Source organism: Mytilus trossulus, chromosome 13 (genome assembly GCF_036588685.1).
Source record: "Mytilus trossulus isolate FHL-02 chromosome 13, PNRI_Mtr1.1.1.hap1, whole genome shotgun sequence".
In the NCBI taxonomy this organism is placed as follows: domain Eukaryota; kingdom Metazoa; phylum Mollusca; class Bivalvia; order Mytilida; family Mytilidae; genus Mytilus; species Mytilus trossulus.
In genome coordinates, this window is record NC_086385.1 from 35,166,933 (window position 1) to 35,189,392 (window position 22,460).

Consider the following 22,460-nt stretch of genomic DNA (forward strand, 5'->3'; position numbering starts at 1 on the left):
GAAATCAATGAAATACTTGAAAATCAGATTATAGGGCCAACATCATCCTAATCATGATATACCAACGTCCAATTGTCAACCTAGAACAATTTATACAACAACTACTAAAAGATATAATAGCGTTACTAAAATTGAAATACATTTTTTTTCCATTTTTGTTGTAGTGCTAAACATAATTATTTTGTCGTATACTATACACAAATACAAATATCGAGTAAAGTATGTTTATTTATAGTAAATATTCTGCTATTCATGATCATCTTAGTGTGACATTTAAATCATTTCCAGGTCAAATTTAAAGTTCAATAAGTGATAGCAACTACCAAGATTTACGATATTTCGTACGGTATTTTGAAATTGTATTAGTTTAGAAATCTCAGCGGACATTTATTCATTCTGTCGGAGCAAGTAAGGCGTTTATAATTTTTCTTATTTTCTATGTTTTTTTAATTAGTAACAGGAGTGTGTATAAACAGTTATGTTCATTTTTTAATTAGGGTGAGAAGTTTTGAATAGGCTAAATATATTATAGAACTTTTATAGAATTTTAATAATGGGTGATCGATAGAATGTCAAGTACATGTATCGTCCTTGTTTATAAAATCAGTATGTCAATTCTATTAATTTTAGCATTGAAGTTTTTATTTTATCGTTTTTGTTTGAAGTGAAAGGAAAAGATTCGATTTGTACAATATGTACAATTTGAATGTGAAATTTTGAAATAAACGAGATTGTTTATCAGAAATACACCACACCCTTGAATTGAAGTATACTAAAACTAAAAACATTTATCTATTATAACTAGTACTAATTTCGAAAAGTGGAGAGAGAAAGTGCAAGATAGTCATAGACGTACATGTAAGCAGTAAAATATAAGAAAACGGTTACTTAATAATCATAGAAAGTTGGCATAGTCTCTTGAAAGTTATTAAGGGATGTGTTTTTTTTTTACATACATGTGTATATGTACCTATCCCAAGTCAGGAGCCTATAATTGTAGTTCAGTGGTCGCCGCTGGTTCATGTCTGTCATATTTGTTTTACATACATGTATATATATATTGTTTTGTTATGGATTAGGCTGTTAGCTTGTTTTTTCATTTGAATTGTTTCACAAAAGTCTGGCATTTTACAGTCGACTATATGGTATTGTTTTTTTATTCATTGTTGATCTTTAGTAATTGTTTACCTTTTATACATTGTATAAAAAAGAAGATGTGGTATAATTGCCAATGAGACAACTATCCACAAAAGACCAAAACGACACAGACATTAACAACTATAGGTCACCGTACGGCCTTCAACAATGAGCAAAGCCCATACCGCATAGTCAGCTATAAAACTTTGATGGAGAGTTGTCTCATCAGCGCTCATACTACACCTTCTTATTCATTTAAATATGTTTTTATGAAAAACTGTGTATAGAATTCGAAGAAAAAGCAAATAATCCATTTGCAGTTTGTCAGAATATGAGAACGGGCTACATAGATTAATGCAATTTATCAAATCGAATGTATGAACATACAGTAATTGATTTTTGAACTTTCGTTAACACCTGAATGATTAGAAGTGTAATATTTTTTTCAATCAATGTTTATCAAATAGAATAAACATGGAGATATGGATTGTGTCAAAGAATCAACAACACGACCAAAGAGCAAAAACATGACAAAGGCATCAACTGGTCTTCAACACTGCGAGAATATCTACATGTAGCGCATTATTTAAATCATGCCATCTATTCATTTTTAAACTAATTATACGTGTTCCCTTTAACGAACTGAATTTTACGCCTCTCATGTTTACATGTTTGAATATATATTTGAAGATCACAAATCTTTTAAATAAACACCACCGTTATCACATTTTAACTGAACTGTGAACTAAGGTTTTAAAAAAATCATCACCGAATACGTCCAGGCGGGCGTATGACATTTGCGCCGATTTTGAAATTTTTCATTCTTTCATTTGCGCCGATTTCATTTTTTCATTTGCGCCGATTTTATATTTTTTCCTAATTGGATATACAGGTAAGTTACAGGTAAGTTCATACTTTTACATTAGCTGAGCACAGAGTATACAGACAAATCAAGTGACATTGCAATTGGCAAATGGCTATCCCAATGTTTCGGGTTACCCTAAATGAAATCGATGACTGCTTCACGTTTGACATTGTCTGACGCTCCGCTCCTTATGATGACAAATGTCATACATTCTTAAACAACATACAAGTACACATTCCATAACAGTCAACCAATATGTGATGGCGTCCATAAAATTAACGAAAGGATGATTTAACTTCACCATTTGGAACTCTTGGTTTAATAGCTTACTTGTGAGAAAATGCGAGCCCCCACAAGAACGTATGCCAGACAAAGAAAAGATGACCTTCGTTATTGACAATAACGCCAAAATATAGAAAAGACGAAATCATAAGAAAGGAATATATTAGATGTGTTGCCTATACATACTCGGCAAGAACAGATTTATGATTTGAATGTATTCCGTTTTTATGGATTTGAATGCTGTACATATATTTTTAATTCGTCATTTAAGTATAAACAAAGTGCTTTTATCTTAGGTTTTTACTTCTTTCTTGATTTTAAGCAGGAGACAACAGTTATATACATGTTATGATTGACAATTCATAACATGTACACCTGTCTAACAGAGGAGGTCTTTAATGATAAATGAAAATAACATTACTGGGATGGAGAGTTGTCCCATTGGCACTCATACCACATCTTCTTTTATCATTTCACCTGTATTTACCTGTTATTTACCTGTATAAAAATCGGCGCAAATGAAAGAAAAAATCGGCGCAAATGAAATGCAGATCGGCGCAAATGCAAAACGCCGGTCCAGGCACTCTTCTTAAAAATTTTGTAAGTCAGACATGCTAGTGTTTTACCTGAGACTCGTCAGTGACGCTCGAAGCAAACCAGTTGGAATGCCATATTGATTTACGAAGTTGGAGCAGATGAAAAACCGAAACCAAAAATGTTGTGCAAAATACGTCTAAAACAATCTAGTAATATGGTTGGGTGTAAATAACCCGCAATTTTGCATATAATTTTGTTACTAAACTTCGAGTTTACGTGACCACAACGTCATGGTAAACTCCTTTAATATTTTTTTTAATTGGTTGGACGAACAGACGTACGGAGGGAATATCGGAAGGAAGCACAACCTTGAAAAAAATAATGCACTCTATTGTAGACCGGTCTATTGTAGGCTAGAAAAAAAAGATGAAATCAAAATTGAGAATAAAAATGGAGAATGTGTCAAGGAGACAACCCGATCAAAGAACAGATAACAGCCGAAGCCCACCAAAGGATCATCAATGCAGCGGGAAAAACCCGCACCAGGAACATTGGAAACAATAGTGAGAAAAATAGTTTGAATTCAACTTATAAGGTTTGGATAACATTTTGGTACCTATCGCCTTTCTTTAATCGTTACCAAGTTAGAAATTCAAACAACTGGCGTTGCGACTGTTAGTTACAATATCACAAGGAACTGGCTATTTTGCCGACGCTATTCCACATGTCTATCAAGAACGTATATATACCGTTTTGTTAAAAAATCTTTTTGTTTTCAGATTTCTGACATACCATGGCGTTGGATGACCTGTTGGATTCCAAGATATTTAAAATCATTATAGGAGTTGTCGCTGGAGCAGCACTTCTGATACTTATACTGGTACCAGTGTCATTCAGTTACCTCGATTTCTACGAAGTAAGACATACTTTTTTTTAACATGTAACCAACGTACAATGTGTATTGCGATCCCAAATCCGCGAAGGAATCCGAACCCCGAGGAGTTATTACAAGCGACCACAACACGGTGGGTAAGTAAAATGTGGTTCCGGTTTCCTCGAAACCTAATTCTCCACGTGGTTCGGATCCAAACTGTACTAACAGACTGCACTTAAGCAAAGTGTAATTGCTCCTCTAAATCGGATTGCTCCCCGTATTTCGTATCGGAATACCTGATGTGCAGCATAAAATATTAGATGACCAAACCTGTCGTTTATATTAAATTTACTATTCTGAAAAATTATAGCATGCCATTAAATATGGATGTTCGCTGCATGCTCTTTTTCAAAATTTCTCTCTTTTTTTTTTAAATGACATAGTATAGAAATAATGGAACTTAAAAAGTGGAAAAAATGGAATCCGTGTCGTTGTTGAAGAGATATATACTAGTTTAAAAAAAAATATATGAAAATTTAGCAGGAGAGTATAATTTTTCGATTTTTGAAACCCCACTTTTAGCTCTTTATACCGTTTTTCTTTCAAAAACTATAAAAACACTATAGAAAGACTTTAAAGATTTTCAAAAATGGCTTTTTAAACTTCATGTATATTGAATAAAATTATGAAACGAAAAGCAGGGGTATGATTGTGTGAATGTTTTTTTTATAGTGTTCTATACTATAAAAAAACACAGAGTATTCAAAATACCTGACGAAAAGTCAAAAAGTCAAAAACAATATAAGCAAATTTACATCCTTATTTGAAAATTCTGCACTGCCATAATAAATCGTTACTGTAAGGAAATTGCAATATTTTGTTAGCGACACGAAACATTTTGATTTAAAACTAAAATGAAATTATCAAATAAGGAAATGTTTTAAAGGAATGGTACAATGGGGAAATTTATAATTTATACACCTCTATGCAATAAAAAAAAAAGGGAAGATATAACAAATAGCATCATTATTTATAACCCTCCCCATAAAAAGATAATAAAATTTAAATTGAAACAACAGAATAAACATGCACGTTAGTTTGGTCTTTCAAAATTGAAATGTTTTTTATTTTTATTTAAGAACTTCTGACGAGTCTTATATGGAAAAAGCGAGTCAAAACAAACTATAAGCTCATTCAAACACATTAAATAAAACTTACGAGAAAAAAATACTCGTAGCATGAACATTTCAGTATTATTACGATCAATTTTAGTTGCAAGATTTTATGTAAAAAAGACCCTGAAATTGCGAAGAGCTACTGCTTTTGCACAGTTCCTGTATACTAGTAGTCTTCGTTAAAACTCTGTTTTTAGCTGATAGCTCTTGCTTTGGCCGTCATTTATGTAGTTCCTTTGAAACAAAACATGTTTATTCGTCTTTCTTTATTTATAAAACCAGCTAGAATCTTAAATTCTTTCTCCATTTCCTTTGATTATAATTTGATTTTGATTTATGGTGTTTTAACACTACTTTAAAGCACTGCATTTAGGCTATTTCATGGCGGTCAGTTTTTATTGGCGTAGGCAGTCCTCAAATGCATTGCGTTGCCTTGTTTTTATGTATCTATTATATTATGTTACAAATAATCAAATCGACCGGAACATACAAGAACTATTTGCCACTGGACGTTAAGCAACCAACGATCCTCAATCTGCAATATAATACCCCCCTCCAAATGAAAACTAAAAAAACTTTTGAAAGTGTCTACTTTTATGTTGTCTTGAGAAAGGGGGGAAGTGGGAAAGGGGCCCCTCCTACACCAAGGTTGTTTTCAAATTGGACGTAATTGGACTTTTCCCATGGCCACCCGTTCCTACGAAAAACACTCCGACCAACAAACAGATACCGCAGTGGCTGTAGAGATAAACATTTATCTTTAAAACCAAATATGTATTAATTCAATAACCATGTTTCCACAACCTTTATCTTTCTTATTGATTAGTCGTGATAACCGATCTGAGATCTCAAGTATATTCTATACATTGATTATTTTAGATAATTGAGTACTAGTATCTTGTTATCATATGGCTAGATATAATAAAATTAAGTGTGTAAATACATGTGTATCATAAAGATAATTTGATCCGAAAGTGTGAAATGCAAAACCGGCGAGTGCCGATATACAAAAGATAATTTCAAAATGTCAGCTATTGTCGACATTTGAACTGTTCAAACTTAATGTTAAATTAAGTTTGATACTTCAGATTTTCTGTATTTGATTGTTGTCTTTCACACAATTAAGGCGCAATACCTGAACATGTGACTTTATAATCGATTATCATGGAGAAAGGCTTCAAGTTTTTTCTGTCGGGCGTTGTCTGTTTCGTATTCGTGGCTGTTATTCTTGTAATTGCGTCTTTTGCATACGTTGATTATTTTGAGGTAAGTTTCAGATCAATTTCAATCAGTCAATCAGATTTTTCAAACATCGCACGTCTTTCTTCCTATTATAAAAATTCGTTCCTTTTTTGCCATTAATTTTTGTCAACACGGTTTTCTGAAGTCGGTCACTTCTAACAAGGGACAAATTAACCTTAGTCAGATTTAAAACAAATCTAGATCTACATATGTTAAGATAAGAAGGTCTTAAGTTTGTCAGATACCTAAGCCACATGTCGAAACGACAACAAGCAATCAAATGACCCAACCCTCTCCAAACAGAAAATGTAAACAACCAAACAGATGTTTATATTAAACACAAAAAAGAAGAAAATAAAATCTGGATATATGTGAAAAAGGTAAACAAGAATAGGCGGCAGATACCAAAGGGACATTCAAAAGTCGAAGAATGTCTGATAACGCTATTTAAAAAAGCTAAGAAGAAAAAAACGATAAAACAGCGAAGAAGTCTACACATCTTGAGATTTAGCAACACACGCCAAAAAAAAAATCGTTCGTAGGCGATCTCAGGTGCTCCGGAAAGCAATAACAGTTCCCCGTCCCATATGCATGCATCAGTCACAAAAGAGCATTATTTTACAGAGTGTCGTTCCCTTAATAGTACCACGTTTGATTTTTTAAAGTACAAAATGCCAAAATTAAACACATCAACAATTCAAAATTGATGTTAAAAAAACTTTGATATACTTGCAATCTTATAAAGGTGTATGTAATACTACCGTTGATTTCTCCAAGAAGTCCTTGTTTAATATTAAAAAAAATAAAAAAATGTGCAGAATTTATCCTAGCTTTCAATAAAAAAATACTTGGGATGATTAAAGTTTATCCTATCCAGTACTACAGACAAAATATCTAATAACATTTCATTGCATTTAAGAAAATAAACATCATTGGATATTAACCAATCAAATTTTCACCCTTTTTTTCTTAGTAACCATGTAATCTTACGTTTCTAAAATATTCTAAAGAAACACCAAATAAAAAAATAATTGTGATATAAAACACCGAAGATATATATTTATGACTCAGATTTTTGTTTTGAAGCAATAAAAATTGGGATTAATTTCCAACAGCTGTCAAATTCAAGGGAATATTTTTTTCGACCCTATAACACCTAAAGACCGCATAGATTAGACTGTAGACTGAAGAAGTTTAGTACATGTAGAATAAACGCTACATTAAACTAAATTATGTACATGTAACACAGTAGCAAAAGAACAATTTCAAATTAAGGCAATACTATTTTTAACCAGTATATATTAATCGCCAAACAAACATCTCTTATTTTTCAAGTTTATATGATTTGCACAAAATTGAACAAACAAAATTTCAACTGCACTTTTTTCTGTAGCAATTAATATAGATTACGTTTTCTGTAATCAAGCCCCTTTCAAATATTAATCTAGATCCGCCCCTGTCCTCTGAAAATAAAACACGCGCTAGCAGTAGCAGATACAATGTATGCGTGTACTATGATAACTACATGCTATTCACACGAATCATATTCCGATTACATGAAGTTTATGTCTTTTCCAAGAACTGGAGTTCTTTGACAAGTTTACCACGGTTAACTGTTTCTGGAACTTTATGTTATTTGTTTTATGTCTTTGCACGAAAAAACTAGTTTGTCGTCATGCATTTTTTTTAAGTTTCGCAACACAATCAGAGGTGTGATCTTTCAAAAATGACATTTCAATTTCATAAAATGTAACTCTATTTAAAATAACATATATAAAAAGTTCCTCATTCATTTTTTTTTTAATTGAAAAACGTTGATTTTAACCAAAAAAATATTTGTTTGTCTACTGTTATCTTGATAGGTAGGCCCTTAGTGTATCATGTTACATCCTGGACACCAAAACTTTCAATTAGTTTCAGTTTCAATTGACAGTTTCTCAGCGTAAATAAATTTAACAAGGAAATACGTTTGAGTTACCTCCCTTTAGTCATTGTTTTCATTTTGTAACATAATTCCATGTTTGTAGTTTGATCGGATTACCTTAAAGATTAATTAATATTGTATAGGGTGGAAACGTGTGTGTTTATATTTATGTTTAACACCACACTTGTATTAATTACCCGGATACGGATGTGTCGTAAATTGTGTATTTCAAAATATTAACTTGGAATTTTATATACCTGTCTTATGACGCTAATCAATAGCCAATTATTTTAAAACGATGGCTGAGGGTGGAACAATTAAAGTTATTGTGATAGCAGTCTTAGCTGCCCTTGGATTAACAGCTATTTTAATCATAACTTCATTTAGTTATTTGAATTATTGGGAGGTGAGTAAATACAGCCATATCTTTAATCTTAAAATTGTTTGTATATTGTCCGCATTCCACGCATCGCTAAACAATCTATTATTATTGACGTAAATGTCATAACAAAATGTAAGAAATGACCTGTTTCACAAAATAACAATGGCTACCACTAGAAATCGACCGGTAACTGTCCGGTATTTGAGAGAGTAGCAAAGTAGCCGTAGACCGATTACAGTATTGAATAAATTTATGAAATAATATGTTCCCTTTTCAGTCCTATACGGGCTATAGTTTGTCTAATAGACGTAATAATGTTTCTTTATTAAAATGGATGTGTTCACTCCCTTTAACATTATATTATTTTATTAAAAGATTTTTGTCAGATACACATGGGAATAGTAAACTATACTAACATTACGTCCCATGCTTCGAGTCAGTGGCGGATCCAGTAATTTTCATAAAAGGGGAGTGGGGATACTGACTGCCAATATGCAATCAGCAATTCCATATATAATTAACCATTTTTTGTCTCAAAAAGGGGGGTGTTACTCTCTCTAAACCCGCCTCTGCAGTCGTTGAATGAACATGTTTACAGTTTTGTAATGTAATTAAAGATTTCCGTATAACTCTTCAAAAATAACCAAAATCAATGAACTCAAATAAATACCTACAAATGTATTTCAAATGTGATGACTGTACCAAGGAGAAAACATGTTTTTGCGAAAGTGGTACTTGTAAATTAAACTGTTTTTACATGTAAGGTGTACATAAATGTAGATTGTCATTTACATATAAAAACATGTTTAACTACTCCATTTGAGAAAAAAAAACAATATTGTCACAACGAATCGAACAGTATAAAAAAGTGGACAAAAGTGTCCCAGGTTAGGGGAGGGTTGGGATCCCCGCTAACATGTTTTTATAAAACCCCGCCACCAGGGTCGGATCCAGGATTTGAAGTTAGGGGGGGGGCGCAAAGTTTTTATAATTTTGGAGGTAAAATTATTGAAATATTTTTGTAAATAGGGTGCAATGTAGATATCTCGAATTATTGTGTGGTAAAACTATAGGGAGAAATTAAAGTTTCAAGCTGAAACCGCATAAATGCTCCACTAACATCAACTTACAATCGCCATATTTAACAAGAAATCTTTTAGGTTCCATTCATTGAGACTACCCCCAGATATTTCTCAGCAAACGGGACTGAAGACAATAAGGATAGAGACAGAACTCAGTCCGGAATACACAAGCTGACCCTCCATATAAAAAATATAGCGAAGTTATGGCAACGGTTGCTAGGAAAACTTGTGTTGCATTATATTTTAAAATCAATCGAATATCTTCAGGGGGGAAACAGTAATGAATTAACGATTTTATTAGATTTGTATAGATCCTATTGGTTCCTCCGTACCAAATATCAAGTGACTTACTGGCGGATGGACGGACAGATGTAAAACAATATATCCCTGGTCCACGAAGAACCTCCGAGTAGTGATAGCAAGGCCTCCTACAAATTGGAAAAATCTATTACCATCTCCTAAAACCCACCAAGGAATCCAAGGAATTCATATTGCATATATGAGTTTATTAAGCTACAGTTATAAAGCTGCAGCCCTAAAAACAGAAGCTGAAGATCATGTGAACATTTTATTTTGATTCTGTGTTCCTATGCAAACCAATCTACAACAAGACACCAGCAGTTGTTGTAAAACTGTCTATATATCAATATCGGGTAGTATCTTAACTAAAGTCACTAAACCTTGAAAGACAAGGTGTGGGTAGTTGTAACATAAAGAAATACAGGAACACCACAAAAAAAACTCTTGTTTTGCACATCGTCAATGTGTTTACAAAAGACTCATCAGTGACGCTCAGATCAAAATAGTTATAAAGCCAAACATTATATTTATCATAAAACGCAACTCCACGTTTGACACCTCTCATTGAAGTATACAATATTTATAGAACTTAAATAAATAGTAGGTAAGTTGATTTGTAATCACGCTTATCCTGTTAAACTGACTGTTTTATATACTTTGAATGTTAAAAAGATGGAATGGTCTCGTGTGATACTTAAAAAAGTTTAAGACAACCCATGCTTTGCAAATTTAAGGAGGGAGGGGGGCGCACGCCCGCCACGCCCGCCACGCCCCAGCCTAAATCCGCCCCTGGGCCACATTATTTATGTTTGTGCCTGTCCCAAGTCAGGAGCCTGTAATTCAGTGGTTGTCGTTTGTTTATGTGTTACATATTTGTTTTTCGTTCATTTTTTTGATAAATAAGGCCGTTAGTTTTCTCGCTTGAATTGTTTTACATTGTCTTATCGGGGCCTTTTATAGCTGACTATATGCGGTATGGGCTTTGTCCATTGTTGAAGGCCGTACGGTGACCTATAATTGTTAATGTTTGTGTCATTTGGGTCTTTTGTGGATAGTTATCTCATTGGCAATCATACCATATCTTCTTTTTTTTTTTTTTTTATATATAACGAAGCATATAAAGAAAATAAATACAAGTAAACACAATTTTATTCTCCAGCCGAAACGGAGGGGTCATTAAGTTTTACGCTTGTCCGTCTGTACGTATACGTCACAAAGTTTGTTTCCGAACTCTTAACTTTAGTTTACCTCAACCAAATGAAAAGAAACTCATTCACAATGGGTATATCCACAACACACAGATCAATTTGAATTTTGTCGGCGTCATTTTAACTGTTCTAGAGTTATGCCCCTTAGTTTGCTTTAACCAAATGTTATGAAACTTATGCACAGTACTAATTACTATAACATGCAGATCAAGTTTGAATTTTGGTGATATGACTTGAACCGCCTAGCTTACACATGTACACTTTCTTCCCTCTATAATTCCCGCCCACTCATTCTCATGTTTCCTACCCATGTCCACCCCTCTGTACTGCCCGTATCATAACTTTTATATTATTTTTATTCTTTTAATGCAAGTTTCATTTTTTACAGTATGGATTAAAACGACAAAAATCAACAGGAAGTGTTGATAAAACAGAAATATACGACAGTGGCAGGTATTTTGTCGGTCCAGATTTTGAATTTAAAGTGTTTCCTTCAGATCTGCACTATGTTGAATTGGAGGATGCAAAAATATTCACTTCTGATAAACTGGAAGTAAGTAAAAATATTACGTACGTAACGTTACTACCGTCGGAACAAACAAAAAATGAACCAACCGTTTTATCAGAAAAATTACACTGGTTATATAGCAGTTTGGCCAACATTAATTTTGATCATTGAGAAGCTTAATATTCCCTTAACAACGCAACGTAATTTTAAAACGTTTAGATGATTTTACAGAGTTATCTCCCTGTAGTGTTAGGTACCACCTTAATGAAAAGGTGAAATGGAGTACTATGCAGATATTGTAAATGTGTGAATGTAACGTTTCAGAATCCTCTTTTAATAATTGTATACTAGTATACTCAGAAATCATTTTACATGTCATTAACGTTTTAATATATTTCAGGTTGAAGTTTCAGTTAATTTTCAATATGTCATCAGGAAAGATGAACTAATATCTCTACACGATACGTATGATTTGGAATATAAAGAAATCATGAAATCTAGTGCTTTGGATGCCTTGAAGGTATGTACTAAGAGATATAGAATTTCTTTTAAATATGTATCGTTTTATAGCTGACTATGCGGTATGGGATTTGCTCATTTTTGTAGGCCGTACGATGACCTATATTTATTAATTTCTGTGTCAGTTTGGTCTCTTGTGGAGAGTTGTTCCATATGTAATCTTACCACATCTTCTTTTATATATAGCATATTCCTTTTAACAAAACGTGCATATGATTTCATGGCCCATTTGTAGCCTGCTATTCTGGTTATGGGGTTCACGTGATTACATTATTAATTTGTGAACTGCTATTCTGGTGCTGGGGTTCACGTGATTTCATTGTCAATTTGTGAACTGCTATATGGTTTCAATTCAATTCAAAGCTTTATTTATAGTCGGCACGTTACATAACAAATAAACATAACGTCGCTGTTATGCAAAAACCTCGTATCTAAGGTTTTCATAATTTTACACCAGGCAATAAAAACTGATTTTTTTTTATCGATTATTTAGAATTAAATATTTATGTTTCAATGTATGCAAAAATATCTGATCTTCTAACCAATCAATTACCAAGGCGAGCAAAAATTTCTGCACCTATATTGTATTTTCAAAGCTTTTCATTATTTCTAAGCTTTACATATTATATTAGACAAAAAATTGACAAAACTGTACCTGTTATAATCTCAGCTGCTAGTGCCATCTTTTTTTTCTTTTGAGATATGATATTTTCGCACAACAAAATGTCTCACCAATCCGACTACACTTTTTTCGTCACTTGTCAATTTCGGGTTAATGATTGGTTAGAAGATCAGATATTTTCGCATTCAGTGGAACATACATATTTAATTCTTAATAATCGATAAAAAGATTTCCGCAAAAAATTGAGATACGAGGTTTTTGCATAACAGCGACGATAAGCTCTCTGAGCTTTTATAACCAACAAATACACACATTTACATAATAATCATACACAATACAAATATTAAAACATTTAGGCTGCACTAATTTATACACATGTATCAACATAAGCACTAAACTAAAAGCAACATAAAAACTAAAGCTCAGCATTCACAAATTATAAAAAGCTAAGCAAACAATCACAAAAGCAGCACTATTATGTTTCAATCTGTAACATAAAATAGATAAAACTAAGTACATGGACTGGTTTATGGGTTCAATTGGTTCACGTGATTTCATTGTCAATATGTGAACTGCTATTCTGGTTATGAGATTCAGTTGATTTCATCGTCAATTTGTGAACTGCTATCTGGTTTAGGGGTTCACGTGATTTCATTGTCAATATATGAACTGCTATCTTGTTTAGGGGTTCACGTGATTTCATTATCAATTTGTGGACTGCAATTCTGGTTATGGGGTTCACGTGATTTCATGGTCAATTCGTGGACTGCTATTCTGGTTTTGGGGTTCAAGGGATTTTATGGTTAATTTCTGGACTGCTATTCTGGTTATCGGGTTCGAGAATGGATTTCTTTTACATATTTAATATTCGTTTTCACATGTTACTAAGCATGTCAATTTGTTCCGTGGAAAATTTGCTTACAAGGCAAAGATGTTAATTTTCTGAAAGTCTACCGGTGTCCGAGCTCTCACACACACATGAAAAGGCCATCTTATAAAAGAGTACACTAGTCTACCTGATAACAATTAAACTCATCCTATTTATCAGATTCCTTCCTAGGGCTTAAATGTGTTTATGAACATGATAAACATTATAAGTATTAGACGTCACAAACATATGGCCGGAGATTACCAACTAGGCGAAATCTCGTGTGGACCATCGGAAATATGGAGAAGTTTAAAGTGAAAGTAATACTTCAGTATAAAAAATAGTTTATATTACAACTGGAACTTATGATTACATGTTAAGAGATAATGATATTATAGTCAATTTAATGGAATTGCCAATCTCTGCAATGTGAAGAAAGAATAAGAAAATGTATAAAATCAACAATTCTAGTACAATCTGGTGTTTCAAAAGTTAATCTGCGATGTTTTACACATAAATCAGTGTTGAAATCTTGATTTACTATGTTAAGTACCTTATCATCCATTTGGACTGTTAGTCCGTTTTCAGTAATCCCGTTAATGCATCGGTGAGTAGCACCCGTAGATCACAGCCAGTCTCTCTCTCAAACTGTTTTACATGTATGAATGGAAAATCACAAATACGTAGTTCACAGCAAGATCCTTTTCTCGGACTTTGTTATAAATGGAAAAAAACATAAATACGTAGTTCACAGCCAGTTCCCTCTCTCGAGCTCTATTTATAGAAAAGCACAAATATCATACTATCGTCAACTTCGAAAGTTCTTCGAAGGCTTTTAAAAAATACATATATATGCATGTTGAATTTATGGTGATTTTTTTTTAGGGAGATCTATATTATATAAGAGAAAAACACAAACGAATAAAGTCTTTTTTTTTTTTTTTTTTTTTTTTTTTTTTAACTTTAGCCATATAATTAAGATTGCAAACTGAGTCGGATAGAAATGGACCCCATTCAAGTGCACGCGCTCGTATACATATATAAGACTTTGATTAATTTTGAATATTCAAATACGAAGTTAAAGAATAATTTTAGTCTGATTTGTAGTATTTTTATACCAAAACAATTTTTGAGATTTTTTCGACCCGTATCACGTTAATAGATGCATGTATAATTGGTATTCATTGCATAAGATCAATTTTGATCCAAAGCAACTCATATTATACTTCCTTAACATAAGTATCAGACGTATTATATGCACTTGTATTGTAATTATTTAGGGATTGTCAGTTTTCCGGCCGATTGTCGGTAGTTATCTTTGGGCATTCCGTCCGGCTTCCTTTGTCATTAAAGATTTTTTACGCCGCGATATGGATATATAATAGTGCTGAACATGCCGTCAAACAACCAAATCAATCAATCATTTGTATCGAGCAAATCAAGAAGGTTAAAACTAGAATGTAAACAATAAAGTATTTCGCGTGTGTGTTATTATCTTAAATGACATACTGATTATTCTTTTCTGTTGGCTATTGTATATGTGATATGCTTACTTCTTATATTTGACAGCTATTAACATGAGTATTTTGTTTCCGTACTCTTAACTTAAGCCGTTAGACTCAACAACATTTTATGAAACTTATACATTCATGGTTGTTACTACAAAACTCAGACCACTACGAATTTGGGTAGCGTCACTTTTACCGTTTTTCGAGTTATGTCCCTTTAAAACGTCCAATGCAGTCGGAAGTATTATTTGTACAGCTACTATATTCATCAGTTATTTTTCTTTCCTTTATATTTGTATTGATAAATGGAACCAGCCTTTGGCAGTTAAAATAAAACTTGTAATTTAACAGCAGTAATCAGAGGGAACACAGGGTTCTCCGAAATCCTGTAGATTTAATGTTATTCTTGAAAAGTTAGACCACAAAACAACGTCTATATATTTATATTTATAATTCTTTGTTCTCTAGCCACTCTGGTTCTCTGACCCTAAAACCTTTTATCTTCGATCTGTGTCTGGTATTTCAATAAATTTGATTTTTTTGTTATTAAAACTTGTGTTTATTTTTAGGGTGCTATAACGGTGTACACAACTAGAGAACTGATTAACAACAGAGCCGTGATAGAACAAACAGTTTGGAAATCCGTCAGGGAAAGACTTGGTGGCACTTGTTGTAACAGTTACTGTGGACGTTCAAATCCTTGTAAGTTAGTGGGATTTGAGGGAAAAAAAAGATAAATTTGCCATTAATGATGTTCGCTACTCCTGATTAAGACTCTTTTGTCAGATAGTTTGGTATCCGCTAGTTTATCCAAGTAATCATGCCATTAAACATTTTACCCAGTCACTTCAACTTTTTTTAAAATAATTTTTATCATATATGTAGTTAAAAATCACAAATAAAAACTTTTATTTTATCATAGTTTTAGAAAGAAAAAAGGTGCCAATGTTAAATTTTATGAAAAGTCAAGAGAGAATTATTTTCCGCCAAATTTTCAATGGATATATCTCAAAACCAAAAACACGGACCTTGCATTTCATTCTGCTTTCTAATTTCCATAATACATAAACTATCAACTGATATCAGTATTTTGAAAAGCTTGTTGTTTCTAAACAGAGGAGCAACATTTTATTATCCTTATAGGTTTCTTTAGGTTAGGTGTCATCATAATTAACAATTCTGTGTCAAGTAGACTTTATGGTGTAGACATTGATACCTACCTACCTATTCTCTTAGCTCCTGCAGGAGCACAATGTCGCCATTAGATAAACCTTCTGTTTATTGATTTCTTGTGTCGATTTCTGTAATAAGATTTTGTCTTATATGATGAGGTTATTAGCCTCATACTTAACCCCCAACTTGGAGGACCAGGGTTTTTGTCGTTGACGTTTCCATCCTGTAGATAAGTTGCCTTCCTGGGCTGTGAGTGACGATCTACCCAGTTTGGTTAGAGTTCTCTCTCCTAGACAAGTTGCCTTACCTGGATAACAACCCCTATCTTGCTGACTATTTACCCATAGCTTCTTCCTTAGAAAAAGTTTGGTTTAATAAAAACTACTTCCTTAGAATCGTTTACTTAAATAAATTTCTACTTCCTTAGAAACTTTTTCTTCAATAAATTGCTACTTCCTTAGAAACGTTTTCTTCAATAAATTGCTACTTCCTTAGAAACGTTTTCTTCAATAAATTGCTACTTCCTTAGAAACGTTATCTTCAATAAATTGCTACTTCCTTAGAAACGTTTATTAAATGAATTACTTCTTCCTTAGAAACGTTTATAAAAAGAATTACTTCTTCCTTAGAAACGTTTATAAAAAGAATTACTTCTTCCTTAGAAACGTTTATAAAAAGAATCACTTCTTCCTTAGAAACGTTAACTTTGATAAATTGCTACTTCCTTAGAAACAGCTTCTTCAATACTTTGGTGCTTGCTTAGAAACAGCGTCTTCAATAATAAAATCAACGGTACCAATTTTGTTGAACCAGATGCGCATTTCGACAATACATGTCTCTTCAGTGATGCTCGTGGCCAAAATATTAGAAATCCAAAGCATATATAAAAGATGAAGAGCTATAATTCAAAAGGTCCAAAAAGTATAGCCAAATTCGTGAAAGGAATCAGAGCTTTGCATGAGGGAGATGCATTCCTTAATTTATAATGATTTCTAATATTTTGTAACAGCAAATTTTAATGACACAAAAAATCCGTATTTTCATGCCAGTACCGAAGTACTGGCTACTGGGCTGGTGATACCCTCGGGGACTAATAGTCCACCAGCAGAGTCATCGACCCAGTGGTAGTAATACAATCAACGGTACCAATTTTGTTGCACCAGATGCGCATTTCGACAATACATGTCTCTTCAGTGATGCTCGTGGCCAAAATATTAGAAATCCAAAGCATATATAAAAGATGAAGAGCTATAATCCAAAAGGTCCAAAAAGTATAGCCAAATTCGTGAAAGGAATCAGAGCTTTGCATGAGGGAGATACATTCCTTAATTTATAATAATTTCTAATATTTTGTAACAGCAAATTTTAATGACACAAAAAAATCCGTATTTTCATGCCAGTACCGAAGTACTGGCTACTGGGCTGGTGATACCCTCGGGGACTAATAGTCCACCAGCAGAGGCATCGACCCAGTGGTAGTAATAAAATCAACGGTACCAATTTTGTTGCACCAGATGCGCATTTCGACAATACATGTCTCTTCAGTGATGCCGCCGTCGTGGCCAAAATATTAGAAATCCAAAGCATATATAAAAGATGAAGAGCTATAATCCAAAAGGTCCAAAAAGTATAGCCAAATTCGTGAAAGGAATCAGAGCTTTGCATGAGGGAGATATATTCCTTAATTTATAATAATTTCTAATATTTTGTAACAGCAAATTTTAATGACACAAAAAAAATCCGTATTTTCATGCCAGTACCGAAGTACTTGCTACTGGGCTGGTGATACCCTCGGGGACTAATAGTCCACCAGCAGAGGCATCGACCCAGTGGTACATGTAGTAATAAAATCAACGGTACCAATTTTGTTGAACCAGATGCGCATTTCTACAATACATGTCTCTTCAGTGATGCTCGTGGCCAAAATATTAGAAATCCAAAGCATATATAAAAGATGAAGAGCTATAATCCAAAAGGTCCAAAAAGTATAGCCAAATTCGTGAAAGGAATCAGAGCTTTGCATGAGGGAGATATATTTCTTAATTTATAATAATTTCTAATATTTTGTAACAGCAAATTTTAATGACACAAAAAAATCCGTATTTTCATGCCCATGTCAGTACCAAAGTACTGGCTACTGGGCTGGTGATACCCTCGGGGACTAATAGTCCACCAGCAGAGTCATCGACCCAGTGGTAGTAATAAAATCAACGGTACCAATTTTGTTGCACCAGATGCGCATTTCGACAATACATGTCTCTTCAGTGATGCTCGTGGCCAAAAATTGCCACTTCCTTAGACACGCTTTCTTTTATAAAAAGCTACGCTCTCAGAAACGTGTTCTTTAAGAAATTGCTACTTCCTTCGAACCCTGTACTTTAATAAATTGCTTATTCCTAAGAAACGTACTTTTTTTATAACATTGTACTTCTTTTGAACCTTTTTCTATTATAAATATCTCTTTCCTTAGCAATCTTTTCTTTGATAGATGTTGCTATTGTATTTGAATAAACTCAATCTGTCATACAAGAATCTTGTGACTTCACTTGAACTTATCGATCTTACGAGAGCTCTTCAATATTGAAGGAAACAAAGCTATATGTAAGTACATGTACATTCACATTTATTTCAGTATGTTCAACATGTAAAGTTGTTTGTACAGCCTCAGATAAAGGATTGAACGTTGAAGTGAAATATTTCCAGTTAAGGAGAATACGGATTCCTAGAGATGTCGAGAAGCAGTTTATACAGGCATTAGTATTGCAGGAACAAAACGAAGAAGAAAAGCTAAAACAAGACGCCGTTGTTGTAAGAAAGGAAACAAGTCAAAAGGTAAAGGGCATAATTCAATATCAAGTTGTGTAATCCTTATTTAATGAAAATTCGATTGGATGAACGCGGCCGTCTTTTTGTGAAACTTAAATGGCCCCAAGCATATTTTAAAAGGACATAAAACATAGATAGCTCTGTCCCTGGGCTAAAATAGCTCCTAACAATGACGAGGAAGCTATACACATTTTTTTTTATATTTTATGCTTGGTTAACATATTTTGTCTCACGTGAAGGGTGAATCGAAAATTCTCATACAAAAGTTAGCATTTTAATACAAACACTAGGAGAGAATTGGTGTAGTGGTTAGCGCATGGATCATATAACACAAAAAGTCCTGGTTCGTCCCTGTTTTGGTTAGAAAATGTCAAGGACTAAATTTTCGGTTCCCCCGTAGCATCATTTGCGAGTGAGAAACGATGATTGTCAGTCGGAAGAGGACGATAAATGACTGACCCGTATTAGAGAGTCATATCTCGTGCACGTTAGAGACACCCTTGCTTATTTTGAAAATCAGCAGGATTCGCACCCGCATAGTCGAAAGGGATTAATATAAGTTGCAATAACTTGTTTCCCAATCCACTATAAATAAATATGTTCAAACTAAAACTAAACTAATACAAACACCAACATGAGGCCGTTTTAACAATTTTTTAAAGTAAATTGTTTGATATATTTTGTTAAATATCTTTTAATGTTGGAATTCGAGGAGCCAAACCAATCACCTAATTATATCTTTTCTGTGTAATTCAACTTGGATATCAATTCATATTCTTTTAATCAGGAAAACAATATTCAATTTCAGGTTCTAGTGATAGAGAATGAGGCCAAAGAAATAAGCCAGAATGCAACAGCACAGGCAACATTGATAGGATCGATTGCCCAGGCTAATTATACCGCCATCTTGGAGTCGGCACGTTCAGACGGACTGAAACGAGCATTCGTAGAATTAAATTTTAACCTACAAGAGCATAAAAATAGTTTCGATTATCTTCGGACAATACGGGGACAAGAAAATACTCATCTGACAGTTAACTTCCAACAAAAAATTGCAGGAAACCTCGGCTCAAACTAAAAATGAGATTATTTATTTAAAAATATTAATTAATGGCGGCCTTGAAAAAGTAGTGGCACTATGTTTTCAAGTCTGTCTGTTTGTCCTGTGCCAGGACACTTTTTTGGAATAAGTGAGATATGTTGATGATTTTTAAGGTAGTTAACTACGAAGTTGTAGTCACGTCATCTTGATATTTAGTACATATATGTTCATTTGATATAATTTATTTTACCTATATACCAAAATTAAGGTTTTCTCGTAGATTTCACAGTAAAATGTTTCCTTTAAAGTGATGGTTAAAGAATTTTTACCACGTAGTTTTGGTCACTTAATTTCAAACTGAGTATACTTGTTCATAGTGAGCTTTTATAAATTAATACTCAGGGTTTCATTATGCATGACATATGTTGATAAAAAATGTATCATATAACAAATATTTATTATTATGATATTTTTTATTTAACTACAAAAAGGTTCTTTAAAAACCTACAAACGACGTGAAACACACATTTTTTTTGTAGATTTATAGTGTATCTCTGAAATACTATTTTTGATTCATTAAAGGGTCAAAGACAACTTTTATAATTATAAAATCATATCATGAATTAAGAGATATATTCATAAAAATAGTTGGAATGATCACTTTCGAAAATTTCTACTATTGAAAATGTACTTAAACCAAAAATAGCATGTGCTTATATTTTCACATCAATATTCACGCACATTCATTGTTGTTTGGCTTTGTTGATATCTATTGTATTTAATGCCTTTGTTTTGAAAATCACACGTTTAAAATGAATTAGGAGCACTTATCGTAAGACTCGTTCAAAAGTTTATTATATAGGAACAAAAGAGAGTCATTCATGTTTGTCATAACATGTTTTCAAAGGTTTAGTTGGAGTTTTTCTTAACACGTGTATAAAACAGAAGTTTTAAAATGTCGGTAATACAATTTTAATGTTTATTGTTGTGAATTCATCAAATCAAATCTCGAGTTTTAAATATTTATTTTACAAATTGCTGTGTTGTGAAGTCAATCAAGTTATAATCTCAGGATTTTAGTTTTGCAAGCTTCTTCTTCTTCTCTATGTAAACGTTGGAGCACACACAGCTAGCTGTGTTCCCATAACAGATTAGTTTTTCAAAACCTGCCAGCTTTGGTATGCATATTAGGTATTGACACTTGTGTTGTGTCAAGAAAAAACACAACTCGTGAATGAGTGTTCAATTTGTATTTTAATTATGTAACTTATTTTTGTAACTTAAACTTTTAAAAGTATACGTACATTCTCTGATCTTATTTTAATTTCTAAGAACATTAGGTTGGCACAGAAGTAAAATATAATTTCAGTACACATATTAGATAGATTATTGTTAATGCCAAGGAAACAGTGATTAATTCTTAAATGCAAAAACTACTCTCAAGTGTCCACATATTTCGGTTTTATTTGCTAAAAATGTCTGCATGGGTACTTTATTAACATTATTTTCAACACTTCATTTTTGTTTTCAAAATTTGCACTTGTGCACTTTATTTTGTCAATGTAGGTTTAAAGATGTTTGAGTAATATATTGCACAAGAACAAATGTTTCTAGATACAGTTAATTTTTTATCGATGATATACAGGATATTATATACGTATGCAATACAGAACATTGCTTTTTAATGTTGTAACAAACATTTTGAAGATCTTTGCCTGGTCTATCAGTGTATGGATATATACGTACGTACGTTATTTATGATTAATTATTAGTAGTTACCGCACCTTATTTACACTTAACACCTTGTAATATGTATTTCTTTGTTTATTGTATAATGTATAATGTAAATATTATTTTTATATTATATTTTTATCAAAACGTCTCTCAGATTTGTTTGAATATTATTTTCATTTGTATTCCAACGGTATACTGATTTGATAGATTTTTTCCTTGCTTTTTGTCCAGTGGACATTTTTTATGCATTTTCAGGACGACAAATTTGCCCGTGCGTTACCGTTGTTGAGGTCTAAGTGTGCATGACCGCTTGACTTTCGATAACGATTTTTATTTCTGTTAGCCATACTTATTTCACCACCATGATATTCGTTTGTGTCAACTAGAATAATCGAAAAGAATATCAATAAACTCATCATAGATACCTGGATTAAAATTGTATACGCAAGACGCTTGTTTACAAAAGAATCATCAGTGACGCTCCAATATAACAAGTTTAGAAAATGACGAAAAGTATGAAATTGAAGAGTATTTAGGACGCAAAATTCTGTGAGGTTTTGCCGAAGGTAATCTATTCCTGGGGAAGAAACTTCTACTGTTTATCCCTCCAAAATGGTAGCAAAGGGATTTTTTAGATTCGTGCGTCACGTCA

The 22,460-nt window shown here is 32.9% G+C and overlaps 1 protein-coding gene across 4 annotated transcripts; it reads left to right on the top strand.

The window, feature by feature from the left end:
* Nucleotides 1–299: 299 nt before the first annotated feature.
* Nucleotides 300–21,953, top strand: LOC134695237 (uncharacterized). 4 transcript variants are annotated; one of them, XM_063556450.1, is made up of 8 exons: nucleotides 300–408; nucleotides 3,601–3,737; nucleotides 11,397–11,561; nucleotides 11,917–12,036; nucleotides 14,103–14,132; nucleotides 15,603–15,735; nucleotides 18,839–19,038; nucleotides 19,841–21,953. In XM_063556450.1, the coding sequence occupies exons 2-8, from the start codon at nucleotides 3,615–3,617 to the stop codon at nucleotides 20,108–20,110; spliced, it is 1,041 nt and encodes a 346-aa protein (XP_063412520.1). In that variant the 5' UTR covers nucleotides 300–408; nucleotides 3,601–3,614; the 3' UTR covers nucleotides 20,111–21,953. The 4 variants fall into 4 exon arrangements, with proteins under 4 accessions (XP_063412520.1, XP_063412524.1, XP_063412523.1 ...); XM_063556454.1 differs by lacking the exon at nucleotides 14,103–14,132; XM_063556453.1 differs by lacking the exons at nucleotides 300–408; nucleotides 3,601–3,737 and adding an exon at nucleotides 5,924–6,136.
* The last annotated feature ends 507 nt before the right edge of the window (nucleotides 21,954–22,460 follow it).

What these genes read in the sequence shown, in the direction of transcription:
- LOC134695237 (XM_063556450.1), top strand. Translation starts at nt 3,615, where the DNA reads ATGGCGTTGGATGACCTGTTGGATTCCAAGATATTTAAAATCATTATA. An exon ending in GTGCTTTGGATGCCTTGAAG is followed by an intron (nt 12,037 to 14,102) that starts GTATGTACTAAG and finishes TTGGACTGTTAG; the next exon opens with TCCGTTTTCAGTAATCCCGT. An exon ending in CTGTGGACGTTCAAATCCTT is followed by an intron (nt 15,736 to 18,838) that starts GTAAGTTAGTGG and finishes CATTTATTTCAG; the next exon opens with TATGTTCAACATGTAAAGTT.